The 14,488-nt window shown below is 57.4% G+C and overlaps 1 protein-coding gene across 1 annotated transcript; it reads right to left on the reverse strand.

Annotated features, from left to right (window-relative positions):
* Positions 1 to 1,421: 1,421 nt before the first annotated feature.
* pfk3 (phosphofructokinase family protein) lies at positions 1,422 to 7,849 on the reverse strand (the record flags this gene model as incomplete). The annotated part of the gene is made up of 6 exons (XM_002958022.1): positions 1,422 to 1,481; positions 1,805 to 1,882; positions 2,377 to 2,526; positions 3,330 to 3,429; positions 3,931 to 4,100; positions 7,712 to 7,849. Coding segments are annotated over 6 exons (696 nt in total), but the record flags the coding sequence as incomplete, so codon positions are not given.
* Between the last annotated feature and the right edge of the window lie 6,639 nt (positions 7,850 to 14,488).

Here is a 14,488-nt window from a genome sequence, read left to right on the forward strand (position 1 = left end):
GCTTATAAAACAGGCAGTGTCCTCACCCACCTCAGCCGCGTATTTGAAGTGCATCTTGAAGCGGGCCTTGAGGTAGATTCCGATGTCGTGCAGTACGGGGTTGCCTGAGGGTTTGGGAGGAGGGGGGTTTGAGGGGGAAGACGAACCACGTGAACGAGTGTGAAGGTGATGCCAAGGAGGAAAGACTGATGCTCCACAGAAGTAGGAGGAAGGGGGGAAGGGCGGCGCGGCGCGGCACAGATGAGCAGAAACAGCACAGCAATGGCAATGGCAATGGCAGCATCAGCTTCGACGTTCTGACTGTAGCTAGCGACCAACTACCCCCCCGGGGGGGCCCCCGAGCAGTGGTGGCACATGTTCTGCACCCAATAGCAAGTGAAACTCAAAAACACGAAAACGAAAACCGTCCAGGCGACTTCTCCACCCCGACCAAAACCCCCCGGGGCTCCCCAAGCCACTAGCCCACGTGATGCGCAGCTGTACAGCAGCGTCCGTACAGGTCCGCACCGGTTTACATCCGTACCCAACCGCCGTACACACACTCACCCAGGAGATCCTTCGTCTGCGGCGTGTGGGCGCTGATGAGGTCCTGTCCCGCACCTTCCGCCACACACACCACCGCATGGCCCTGAGGGGGAGCGGGGGGGGGAAAGTAGTCGTAATAGTACGGCGGGGGGGGGATTATGAACTCACGAACGCAGGAAAGGAGCACTGCCACCGTCGGAAGGAACCCATGGGGGGGAAGAGACCCGCCTTTCCAGGGGTGAGGGGTGAGGAGGAGATCCCCGGTATGAAATCCGCGAATGCAAAGGACGTTATCCTGGCATACGGTGGGGCGGGGAGGTGGATTGTGTGGTGAGGGACTGTGTGGTGGGGCGGGGTGGTGGGGGACTGTGTGGTGGGGCGGGGTGGTGGGGGACTGTGTGCGGGCCGGATCCGCACCTTGCGCTGCAGTACCATCCCAAGGTAGGCGAGCAGCCCGTGGGGGCCGTCCATGGTGAAGGAGACCTGCGACGTCGGGAGACGAGGGGGGCCCCCTCAGGGGGGAGGGGGGAGGGGGGAAAGGAGGAGCAACGCGGTGAGGTTGGGGGGTAGGGACGAACCACGTGAACGAGTGAAGCTGCTGCCTAGGAAAGAGTGTACAAGAAGCAGAACTGACCAAAAGGCGTTCTTGGGGGGTAACGGGGGTGGGACACACCGTCCATACCCACCTTCGCTATCCAGCACTTCCACCACCACCTAGGAAAAGAGCGACGGAGAAGATATTGAATATATTCCCACATGCATGCATGCATGCTGAGCAGTACTGCACATCGTCAGGTCCAGGTATAAACACTTGTGAGAAGAGGATGATACCCCTCCATCCCCCCCCTCTCGCATGTATTTTCCCCCCATACACACACATACATACACCACCACCATCACCGCCACCTTACCTCTGGGATAAGACAAACGTCCACCACTCCACTTGCCAGGGAGGCCTGCGGGGCAGTGGGGGGTCAGACGGAGGTGTGGGGTTGGGGGGGGTAAATCTAGTTAGGATATGTAGAGGAGGTCCCCACCAACAACAAACAAAGAGCCGCTGCTGCTGCTGCTGCTGCTGCTGCTGTAACTGTTGTCACCACCACCACCATCACCTAAACCACGGGCACCTATCACCACTTGAGGATCCAATTCCCAATTCAAATCCGAATCCTAACAAAGCCGGAGGATACGGGAGTGCAAACCCTGAGTGTGGCTGTGTGGCCATATGGCCCAGCGGCGGGGGCGGCGGCCACCCCCTCTCCTTGCCCCACCCTCCCACCTGCATGGCCAGGAAACCCGAGTGCCGGCCCATCACCTTGACCAGCCCGATCCCGCCCCGGATGCTGCTGGCCTCCACCTGCGGCGGCGGCGGCCGGGGAGGGGGGAAGACGAACCACACGCGATTGAGGGGAGGGGGGGAGGGGGTTAAGGCAAAGAGCCGCAATGGCGGCAAATCATATGCTGGAAGGAAACAAGGAATGAACTCCGGGCGCCCCATGTTCGTGGGGGTTGTGTTGGGTGGGGAGGGAGCAAGCAGGGGCAAGGGAGCGGAATGGGGGGAGGTTACACCGCTACGACCGCGACACCTACGAGGACACCAGCAGCAGCAGTGGCAGTAGAAGTGACAGTAGCAGGAGCAGTGGCAGGAGCAGTGGCAGTAGCAGCAGCAGTGGCAGTAGCAGTGGCAGTAGCAATGGCAGTAGCAGCAGCAGTGGCAGTAGCAGCAGTACTCGGTAAACGATCCCAATCACGTAAGGGGCCCCATGGACAGAGTAAAGGTACCACACCTACAGACCGACATACGGACACATACACATACATACAAGCAGACAGTTAAACGCACGTCACCACCTTTGCCGCCAGCAGCGGTCGCTGCACCTCCTGCACCGCGGTCTCGAATCCGAACGTCCGGTCCACCAGCAGGATGTCGTTCTCAATGGACTTGGGCACTCCCACCACACAGCAGGGCAGCTCGCGGGCCCGACATTGCTCCGAAATCAGCTGAGGGCGCTCGTGCAGCGGCAGCAGCAGCAGGAGGGGCAGCAGCAGCAGTGGAGGGAATAGGGGCAGGCAGGGACTGTGAGAGAGAGGCACTAAGGCACAGGGCCCCCAGGCCAATGCCCTAAGGCCGTGGCTCGGCCAATGCCCTAAGGCCGTGGCTCGGCCAATGCCCTAAGGCCGTGGCTCGGCCAATGCCCTAAGGCCGTGGCTCGGCCAATGCCCTAAGGCCGTGGCTCGGCCAATGCCCTAAGGCCGTGGCTCGGCTAATGCCCTAAGGCCGTGGCTCGGCCAATGCCCTAAGGCCGTGGCTCGGCCAATGCCCTAAGGCCGTGGCTCGGCCAATGCCCTAAGGCCGTGGCTCGGCTAATGCCCTAAGGCCGTGGCTCGGCTAATGCCCTAAGGCCGTGGCTCGGCTAATGCCCTAAGGCCGTGGCTCGGCTAATGCCCTAAGGCCGTGGCTCGGCCAATGCCCTAAGGCCGTGGCTCGGCCAATGCCCTAAGTGTTAGCGGACCACTCAGGCGCGGTTGAGCCACGCCCCTAGGCCGCCGGCGCTGTGGCCCCCCGGGCCCCCGGCAGCAGCAGTGCGGACCGGGGTGTAGATCTACCAGACGTAGAACTGGCCAAAAGGCGTTCTTGAAGGCGGCGACCCTCCGGGGGGGGGGGGGTTTGGAAAGGGGGGTAAAAGGTGCCTCTGCCACTCTCATGCGGGAGAGCCACGCCCTTCATACGTACCCATAGCCCCCACCGCTATCAGCACGACCCAGCCGCAGCCGCAGCACACCGTACACCCTACACCGCGCACCTGCGCCGCCCGGAGGCCCCCGTCTCCCCCCACGACGAACAAGGCGTTGATGTCCCACATCGCAATCTTGGCCACCACCGCGTCAATGTCCGCCCAGCCCCTGGAGCAGCCGTACAATCCCGTACACATGCCGTGGCGGGTTGTTAGCAATCACAACGGTATCCATCTGTTGTTTCTTAAGCACTTCCTGCTGGAGGGTAATCTGTAGGCCATGGACTTCAATGAGCTGCTTATTCACCCGGGACATACATACATACATACATAACCAGGAACTAAGTTGATGCGCCGTTGATCCGCTAGATTTGGTTGGATGCTGGTGGTGAGTTGCCGAACCCAACGAATACATTCTGAAGTCGGATGGTGTGACGGATTAGGGTGCCCCTCTAGCAGGGGAGAGCAGGGACTGCCCCGGGAAAGGGGGCCGCTGGCGAAGTTAACCACCCTGTAACAACATACATACATAACGGCAACGAGTTACCACATGGGCACCTGGTAGGCCCGCACGCACACGTACGTGCACACACATCGTTTTTTCCTTTCATCCCCCTCCCGCCCGGGGCGGCCCTCCCCCCCCCGCCCGGGGCAGTCCCCCAGCCCCCACTTTGATGTCCCCAGCAGCGAGCCCCCTCGAAGGTGCGCTCCCTCCACCGCGTGGCGGCTGAGGGGCCGCGGCTTGGCGGGGTGCCGCGGGTCGAAGCCCTTGAAGCCGTCACAGATCCCCAGCACCTGCCCCTCGGGAACCCCGTAGTCGGTCAGCCGGTGCACGATGGCCTACAGCGATGGGTGGGGTGGGGTGGGGTGGGGGGGGGTGAGGGGGAGAGGGAAAGACGAACCACACACGAGTGAAGCTGCTGCCAGTGCAAGAGAGTATCAAACGTAGAACTGACCGAAAGGCGTCCGTGGCGAAGTGAAGATGAAGTCATAAAACCTACCTACCTAAGCCGCCAAGACTAAAACAAGACACTGAGGGCAGGCTCACATACGAGTCCAGCCGGGGGGGAGGCAGCATGATTGACCTTGTGCTTGCGTCCCCTTCTTTGTACCCGTGCGTGCGTTCCTTCCGTGTCCTGCCGCAGCAATCTTTTTACCGTGAAGAACGCCGCTTGAGTGATCATAACCCCGTGTCCCTTCACCTCGCGTCGGTTTGGAGGCCGGACCGGCCACCCACGCGTAAACCCAAGCCGACGTTTCTTGTCTCTGAGGCGCACAGGTACACAGACATGTTCTACAACCCGGAGGCCCCCCCTGTGGTTGGTGTCCGGGCGGTTGTGGATTCCCTGCGTGCTGGCCAGATTGGTGTCACCCAGGCGGTGGACACTATCGAACGGATTTTGCTGGGTTGCTTCGGTGATGCCTTCAGGCCCGGGCCGGTTTCTAATGGCAAGGCGGCGTGGTGGAATGATGAGTGTGCTGCGGCTAAGCAGGCCATGCTGCAGTATCGGTCTGATGTGATGAAGTGGGGGTGTGCTGCCCCGGCCGTGGGGCATACGAGTTTTCAAGAGTTACGTCGTCAGTTTAATCGTGCTAAGCGTAACGCGCGACGGGATCACCGGCTGCGAGCCTTGGAGTCATTCATAGCTACATGCAAACGTGATGCGAAGACCCTATGGCAACGTCTGAACGGTAAGCCAGCGTCCAGATGCAATGTGGAAGACGTGTCGGAGTGGACGGACTACTTCGATCGCCTTTATAATGCCTCAGCCTCCTTCGATGAGGTGCAGGAGGCCCGTGTCTGTGCCATTCTCAACTGTATCAATCTCGGTGCGGGCTCCCAAGTCGGGGCGGCGTGGCGTGATTCCGAACCGGTGCATGCTAGACGGTCTATGGCCGACACTATGAATGGTCCGTTCACTCTTGAAGAGGTTGAGGCGGCTTTGTCGTCCCTGTCTAATGGGCGTTCCCCGGGTCTGGGTATGGTTCCGGCCGAGTGCTACAAGTATGCCAAGCGAATCCCTCGTGAAGGTGATGAGGACAGGGTGTCTGTCAATGTTATTGCCCCTGCGATTCGAGACCTTTTCCAGCACATTTGGGATACAGGGGATGTGCCTGACCAGTTTTGCGTGGCGTCTCTCAGTCCGTTATTTAAGAAAGGCGACCCCAGGGTCAAGGATAACTACAGGGGTCTAGCTGTGGGATGCGCCATTGCCAAATGCTATGCCACGGTTCTCGACAGGCGGCTGGCAGCTTTCGGGGATAAAGATGGTGTCCGGTGCCGTTTTCAGGCTGGGTCCCGTCAAAAGCGCAGTACAGTTCATCAGTTGTTCGTTGTTCGTCATCTTAAAAGTCGTTATGAGCGGCCCGGCAGCAATCAGGCCCTGTATGCGTGTCAGGTGGATTTTGAGAAAGCCTTTGATAGAGTGCCCCGGGCGAGCCTGTGGCAGCGTCTTGAGGAGAGGGGTGTGCATGGACCCATGTTGGCGGCCCTTAAAGCCAGCTACGAACGTGTTCTCCAGCGGGTCAAGGTTAACGGTCGCCTAGGGTCCATCTTTGCCTCTCTGCAGGGCGTGAAGCAGGGGTGTCCCATGAGTCCCAATTTGTTCGGGTTCTTCATTGAGGTTATTGCCGACTACCTTGAAGCGAGGGATGGTATGGACGAATGGTTCAACACACGTGCACACGAATGTCCTGTCATTAATGATCGTCGGTTGCCTCTGTTGTTCTATGCAGACGACCTTACTCTGTTCGCGACCTCGTTGGCACGCCTCCAGTTCTCGCTTAAGCTGCTTATTGAGTTCTGTGCTGCTTTTGGTATGCGCTGCAACGTTCGGAAATGTGAGGCCCTTGTTGTGGCTGCTTCCGTTGATGTCGTTAAGAGGGCGTTTGAGGGGGTGAGGCTCATGCTTCCTCTCCGTACTGATGGTTCGCTTTGGCACCCACCCATGGTTGGTAGTTTACTTGTTCCTAGTCCTATTAACTGGTGTGGTCGCGTTAGGTACTTGGGTCTCTATTGGGGCCCTGCGTCCCCGTTTGCGAGTTGTGTCAACGAACTTTTGGAAGCAGGGCGACGGGCTATGTTCGGTCTTAGTAATCGGTTGGATGAGAACAGGGTGTGGGCTCCTGCCGTTCGGCTTCAAGCGTTCGACACCCAGGTCCGTTCGGTTCTCTGTTATGGTGCTGAGGTCTGGGGTCCTGATAGGATTGTCTCCGTCCTGCGGTTAGGTAAAGGTGTTTTACCCGCTGGTAAGTCATATTTTGATTTGGCTTTGGAAGATGGTATGGTCCAGGTCCAGCGTGACTTCTGTTTACGTTGTGCTGGGCTCAAGCAGGTACCTTACAAGCTGTTGTACAGGGAGCTGTCTCAGTTGCCTTTGCAGTACTTTTGGTTACGCCTTGCGTTGTGTTTCTGGAATAAGATAGTCAAGTCCCGTGGGTCGGTCTATCATGACGTGTTAGTAGATGATCTCCGTCTGGCTCTTCTGTCTGATCTCAAAGTGGATTGCTGGTCGTCTAAAGTGCTCATCATTTTGCGTTGGCTGGGCCATGAGTGGCCGGCGTGTGACTCCGTTTCTCAGAAGGTAGATGTATACTCGTCTCAGTTGATTCGAGTGGGTGAGGTTCTGGAGAGATTATCTGCGTTCCTTTTAAGTGACTGGGATCAGTTCAGCCAAGGGGGTGATCCGCGTGTGTTCCAAGGTAAAGGGGTTTCGCTTTGCAGGTATCATAACTGGATGGGCTCCCTTTCACCAGCAAGAGAGGGCTCCGATCCCACAGGCTATTTGCGTGTTTATTTGCCGGTCAACCAGTTGCGTATGGTTGCCAAATTCCGTCTTTGTTGTTGGCCTTTGGAGGTCAACAAAGGACACCATAGGCCGAGAGAGTGCCGTACGTGTCAGGTCTGTACGTCGGGTAAGGTTGAGGATGAATATCATGTGCTTATGGAGTGTGAGGCGTATACTGAGTTGCGTAATAGGTTTCTGATTAACGTTGAAGATACTGATATGCGCAAGGTATTTCTTAATACCAATCCGAGGAAAATCGCTACTTTCCTTACTGAGGTTTTTGATGAGCGTCAACAGCGTGCTCTGGAGCCTCACGGCTCGTGAGGGCACCCGCCGCGTCGGCGGCGGAAATACTGTAACCACAATACAATACAATAAAATAAGCGCAGAAGAAAAGCAGTAATGCCAAGCCGTAAAGAAGTAAAGGAGGGGTAGCAGCGTGTAGGTGTGTATGTATGTGTGGGTTTTGACTAGGAGGGGTAGCAGCGTGTAGGTGTGTATGTATGTGCGGGTTTTGACTAGGAGGGGTAGCAGCGTGTAGGTGTTTATGTACGTGTGAGGTTTTGCGTGGGGTGTGTATGTATGTGGGTATGTGGGCAGGTATGCAATCGGGGTAAAACCCTCCTCAGCCAGGGCCCGCGTGGGCCCTGCGCCCTGCCGTACCTGTACTACATCGTTGACTCCCGGGCAGATGTGACCACACGTGACTACGGCCGCACTGACCCGCGCCGGGTCGAAGTAGATGCGCTTTCGGGGCCCAGCTCGCATGGCCCAGGAGGGGAGACTGACACATACACGGTCAGCCAGCGTGCTGACCTGGGGGTGGTGGAGGTGTACGGGGTAGGTGTTTAGGGGTGTTTAGGTGTACTACGGGCAGCACACTTGTGTGGCGGCGCGTATGTATGTGCATGTTAGCAAGGGCCTGCGCTCGGTAGCTGCTAGCATTGCATTGGATTGTACTACACTGCAGTGCTGTGCTGCGGTGTGCTGACGCCAGTCAATCAGCGTGGGGTGTCCTTCCGCTCCTCCTCCCCCGCATTATATTTATATAAGAAGTGCAAAGGGAAGTGTAATCCCATATCCGGACTTGCAGGGTGTGTTTAAAATGAAGACCCACGTTATGCAACTGTCGGTTCATTGGGAGCGTCGCGGCGAAGCCGCCACCGAGCTTGCCCTTATCCCCGCCGCCGCTGCCGCTTGCTGCCGCCGCCGCCGCCGCCGCCGCCGCCGCCCTGACCGGGTGCTCTGCGGGCACTCTGGCGGCCATCGCGGAGATACCTTGCTGCGACGGCGGCCTGGATGGCGGCAACGCAGCCCCGGAATACGTGTACGGCAGCCTGACGCCCTGCTGCCCGTCGCCGACTCGGGTGGGCGCGCCTGTCGATCCCCAACGGCCGCCGTCCCCCCCAGCGCCATTATTACCTCCGCCGTTGTCTTCCGGAACCACCGCGGGTACCGCCCTCGTGACGGGCCAGGCCAGGATGCGGCTCGTGGCTTCGTCAGGGCCGTCCAGGATGCCGGAGTCGGGCAGGTCGACGCACATGTCGGTGGCGCCTGATGGAGGGTGCGGCATCAGGCGGATGGATGGCGGTGGATGACTGGAATCGTGCAAAGGTGGAAGCTTTTAGGGAGGTAGGTCAGGCCGCGCATTTTGAGGATGAAAGGGGATTACAGCATTTTTTTGTTTTTGAGGTGCGCGCGACGCGATGCTGTGGGGGATCGCTGAACAAAGGGACGCGAAGCGATGTTGTTCTTATTACCGACGGGACTCTTCTTGCATATGGCGTGGCGTTTCGTTGGATGGCTTTCAACAACAAAACGCTTTAGCAAACTCCACAAAGTTTGGGATAGTTGGCAGGTTATGAGTATCTGCTATAGCTGCAGCGAAAGCTGATTGCAGAGCTGAAAGCATCTTACCGGATGAAGCCACCGAGGACAAGCGCATAGTGTTGAGCGCAATTCGGTCCTCGTCGTCCACAAAGCCGCCCCCAAAGTTATCATGTGGCAGAAGAGGACTATCACGCGGAACTAGAAGGTCTCGGATATCCGGGCACATAACAACGTCTGCAGGTTCAGTTGTCGGGCTCGCGACTGGAATGTGGAAAGAAACCAGCGCTAGCTCCTCCTCGGGACCGAAAATATAACCCGGTTGCGGTAAAAAGTCAGCTGCAGTTTGGGACGGGTCGTTTGGACTGACGGGCACCCGGACGGAGCTCCGCCCTGGCTGAAGCTTTGGGAGGAGGACCGTCGGCCGAGGACATCGAGACAGCGCTGTTGTCGGTAACGCTGCTGTCACTTCTGCTGGCTGGTGTCTAAACCGCCGGCTAAACGCCTGAAGATCGCGAGCCGCGATTCCGTGGGACATGAGCAAAGACTTGGTGAACCTTGGGACGCAAACGCTACAAGCGTTGCGTGAGATCTGTAAGCTGTCTAATTTTGGTAGAATTTTGTGTACGAAATACTGTCGGAATAATAACCTTTAGGTCTGCTGTTATTGATAAAAGCAAACACCGGGCTCCCTCAAACCCGCGTGGTTTCGGAGATCTTTCTCGCGTTCACGTTTACAGGCATAGCAGAACCGCCGTTTCAAACAGGAAGGCCAAATATTAATAATGACAACAACAAAAAAAACATGTAATAGGGAAGCTCTGACACATATCCTCCATCGATTTCCTCTTGAATGCAGTCCGACAAGGTAACGCCGGTTTCTGTTACCGTGTGGGACGCACCGCGTCACCGATTGCTTGGTTTGCATGGAGAATTATGCAATTAGTGTTACTGCGGGTGCTGCTGCTGGTGCTGCGATCTGCTCAGACTTATCTCTACCCAGTGGACACGCAGACACACACCATAGACACGCAAGCGCAGAGCCAACGTTCACTTCTAGCCGGCTTTCGGAGCCAGCTAGCAGCTACATCAAACGTCCGCTTCCCTCCGGCAAGGCCCTTCGCACTCCACTGCACAGGCAAACGGGGTCACACCCCGTGAGGGGCAACACACACACGCATACGGTATATGCATGAAGCGAGGGGGCGGCAAACAGCTTCCGAAACCAAACCTCCCCAAACCCACTTTACACAAATCGCAAACACCCCGGGTGGTGGCCACGTTGCCGCCGACTATCGCAGAAACACCACAGGGCACACGCGCCCATACGCCCGGGCCCATAGTCGTCGTGCCGCAGCAATCAAACGGCAAAATTCGCATAATAAGTAGACTTCCCGCCTTTCCTTTTTGTGGAACTCAAACACCCTTTAAGAACAAGTACCACCGGGGCTCCCGACGGCCTCCTGACCGAGCTCCAAGGGAAGGAAGCTGGGCGAGCTGCACCACACCACACCACGCCACACCACACCACACCACACCACACCACACCACACCACACCACACCACACCACACCACACCACACCACACCACACCACACCACACCACACACACAGCACAGGTCGTCCGAGGTAAACAACGAACGACAAAGGCCCCCAACGAGCCGAGCAGGGGGTCTGGTCTGCAGCCGCACTGTTGCTGCATCTCCAAATTGCAGGCAGACAAGCAGTATCACTGCAAGTGCAAGCGTTGCAGGAGCAGGAGCAGCAATCTAGCGCTCATGTGCCAGACGAACCCAGCATCTGAGAGCCTTTTGCGGGATACATAGCGGTTGCGGAGCGGCGGCGCGGCCTTCCGCGTGCCTTTACCATTACAACTAGCAGCCGCACTACCACCACAATAACAACGTCAACAATGACACAACAGCTAAAGAACGAGAATGGCAAGATTGGATGACGAACTAGGTCAACTTAGGGTGGCACGTGGATCCATTATTTCTCTTGCAGTAATAACAACAACAACAAATTTTCCCTTTAGGTGAGGGGGGCATTTTTCCCTCTTTGACTACAGAAGCGGAAGAAGGCCTATGCTGCAAAGCAACAAAGGAAGCGATTCCTTGGCAGAGAGCAGACAGACTCACAGACAGACTCACAGATAGCTGCTAGCGCGTCCGCAAGCACCGGCACATTCACATGCCACGCCTCCTACCAACGGGCTCCACCAACACCTCCAACTCCAGGGGCTGGCTCACCCACCAACAGCAGTAGCACCCACCAAAGGCGGCACAAGCACTTGGCACGCCAGGAACGATACTGCTCTACACGTCCGCTTGCAACTCCCTTACCGCTGAATCACCCAAAAGCCCCAAAGCCCAACTAAAGACCACATTACCCATGAACACGAAGACGAAGACGAACAAGCCGCGCCAGGTAACATGCTTTACCGGCCCAGCTCTGTACATGCTGTACATGCTGTACATGCTGTACATGCTGTACATGCTGTACATATTGTACATGATGTACATGATGTACATGCTGTACATGCTTTTCCATGCATGCATTGGGGTGCGGCTATGAATGATGAAAAGGCCCATGTGTATGAGATGGGTATTGGCAACGAACGGTGCCCCGAATCATGATGGATTTTGAGGGGGGGGTGTCCCGGCCCGGAGGCGAAGGGCCGGAGCCCCTGGAGCAGGATGCAGTTGCGGTGCTGCTGCCGCTGCGCCGCTGTCGAATTGGGGTGGGACACAATCGCGTGAACGTTTTGGGGGCCAGCTTCAGCTTTAACCTCAGCCAGGTGCGGCCTCCAGACCACTAGCAACAGCTGCTGTTGCAGCTGCCTCCCCACCTTCCTCCATCTCCTCCTCTTTCTCCTCCACCTCCACCTCCACCTCCACCTCCACCTCCACCTCCTCCACCTCCACCACCTCCACCTCCTAGTCCGCCACCAGCATGACACACTCCATGTGAAGCCACAAATACCAGACACAGACAGACATACATACGCGCGGACCGACTGTGGCGGAATTCGGACTTTGTGTTAGGCTTTAAGCAGCGAGGTAAACAGACGAAAGCATATAGAGACTCACAAGTTTCTAGACACGCGGACAGGTGCAAATACATATTTAGGCACATGAACAGATGTAGCATAGGCAGACATACATACAAACTGACAGGCGCTTGACAAACACACACCGACAGGTAGCCGAACAGACAGACAGACAGACAGACAGACGAAACTGGACGCGCCATCAGCATGCCATCCATCTCGTCCCCCCTCAGCCTTGACAACACATCCCATCCCACAGAAAAGAGCTGAAGATAGTCGGCTCCGACTTCCACAGCCCTCCGGCCATGAAGCAGCAGAAACAGAGCCACATCGCTGCGGCAGAGCTATAATCAATACCGCCGCTATGACCAAGGTTAGCATTGTCATCGCAATCATGAAAATCATCGTGTTTTAATCCAACCATAATCGTAACTCGCCAACCCTGCACTTTGTATACGACATCTCCAGCCAGCCGCTATGCACAAGATGTAACCAGCATGGGGCTGTCCCCCCCCGCCAGACCTCCCGTTGACGTAGGGAGCCCACGGCTGCTGCTAGTGTTATGTACGACGTAACCCGTATGTACGGGGTACGGCACGATAAACCACACCAGCCACAGCAGTCTTACCGCATGCTTCACCTCGTAGCTCCACACACACTCACCCCTCAGTCCGCATCTCTAAAACAGCGCATATGCAGCCAACACAAAACACATCTCCGAGACAACAACTCTGCCGCTGCAACTGGCAGCGACTCAAGTTAAAATTTTAGACCATTGGGGAAGATATAATCCTCAAGTATTACGGTTCGTAGTAACAGAAGAGCATGTTTATACTAATAACAGCTCACGCCACATAAACAGAGTTTATAACGCCCATGCGGAGCGATTTGCGGGCATCCTAAATAGGCACAAGGTTGAGGCAGTATAGCCATCTTGGGGCTTGTACGGCAGTACAGAAATCTCTTTGAAACTTGTTTACGACTAATCTCTAAAAGCTGCGCTGTTGGTGCGCATGTGGGTGCGGCCTTGGACGTATGTGCACACGTCAGAACGTCAGTGCCATTGCCGCGGGATGGAAGGACGGGATGCCGCCTAAGCGATAACACCCTGAACCCTATGGACATCAACATTATCATTATATCATTACTGTGTAAAATTCGAAAGTACCAGCAGTGCGCTCAGATGTATGATGCCTCACTGCCGCATCCTAAGCAAACAGCTGCACGGCGCTGGCCGTGGTGTGATGATGCACACGCCTATGCAAAATCGTTCACATCACTCCTCATCTTTCCCCCATCCCCCTCTGCTCCTGCTCCTGCTCCTGCTCCTGCTCCTGCTCCTGCTCCTGCTCCTGCTCCTGCTCCTGCTCCTGCTCCTGCTCCTCCTCCTCTACCTGCCTGCAGCCCCCCCCGGCCTCACCGAGTTGGCTCTGCTGACCGCCCGGCTGGCGGGGGCGTCCCCCGGGGTCTCCACCCCCGACTGGTAGTCCGAGTCCTGCGAGCCCTGCGAGCCCTGCCGGGTCAACTGCCGGGAGCCCATCATCATCAGGCGGCGGGATGACGCGGAGCCGACGGAGGGGCCAAGACGATCCCGGTCAATGGCCGAGTAGGCGGTCATGGTCTCAGCCTCCTCCGAGTCCAACACGTCTTGCACCTTCTTGTGGAGACCGTCCAGCCGCCGGGCGAGCTGCGAGTGTTGGTGTTGGTGGTGGTGGTGGTGGTGGGTGAGATGCATGCGGGTATGCGTCAGTCGGGAGGAGGGGGAGAGGAGGGCGGAGGGCAGGGGGTGGAAAGGTAGCGAGGGGGTTGCGGAGAGCGGGTGCAAGGGCCATGTCGTGATGAGGCCACGTCCGGCCATGATGATAGTAACGGCGCCACATGGCTGCTGAGGGCGAGCTGGGCACTGCACTGCAGCCCCAGTGAGTGGTGCGGGTGCGGGTGCGGGAGGGTGATGAGGTGCCCAGGCGGTCTCCGGATCCTGTTTGTCTCTCTCTCTGCTGAAAGACCTATTCTTCCTCCGCCGCCAGCAGGACATAACCCCTCCTGCGTCGTCCCCCCCACTACCACCCATCTACTATCACCCACTCACCCATCCACCCACCCACTACCACCCACCCACTACCACCCACCCACTACCACCCACCCACTACCACCCACCCACTACCACCCACCCACTACCACCCATCCACCTTGAGAATGACTTCATCAATGACCACACTCTTCTCCCGCAACCTGGCCACCTCCTTCTTCAGCTCCCCGTGCTCCTGAGCCGCCTTGTCGCGATTGGACTGAACCTTGCCGTCCAGCAGCTAGGGGGGGAGGGGAAGGGGAGGGATTGGAGAGAGGGTGCAACAGATACGTCAAATAATAAACCGGGCAACAAGGTGAGGGAAGTCGTCAAGCGTGCGTGGAGCCGCAGTACTAGGAAGCTTCTGGCGGTGACGAGGACGGACACGCAATCGGAGGCCTCACAGGGGGACAAGGTAGTCCGGGTAGCGGGGGTGCAAAAGGCGGTGACACACGGAGCGGTATTCGGGAACGGGGCGACACATCGGCATCCTTCC

This window comes from Volvox carteri (assembly GCF_000143455.1).
Source record: "Volvox carteri f. nagariensis unplaced genomic scaffold VOLCAscaffold_84, whole genome shotgun sequence".
NCBI lineage: Eukaryota > Viridiplantae > Chlorophyta > Chlorophyceae > Chlamydomonadales > Volvocaceae > Volvox > Volvox carteri.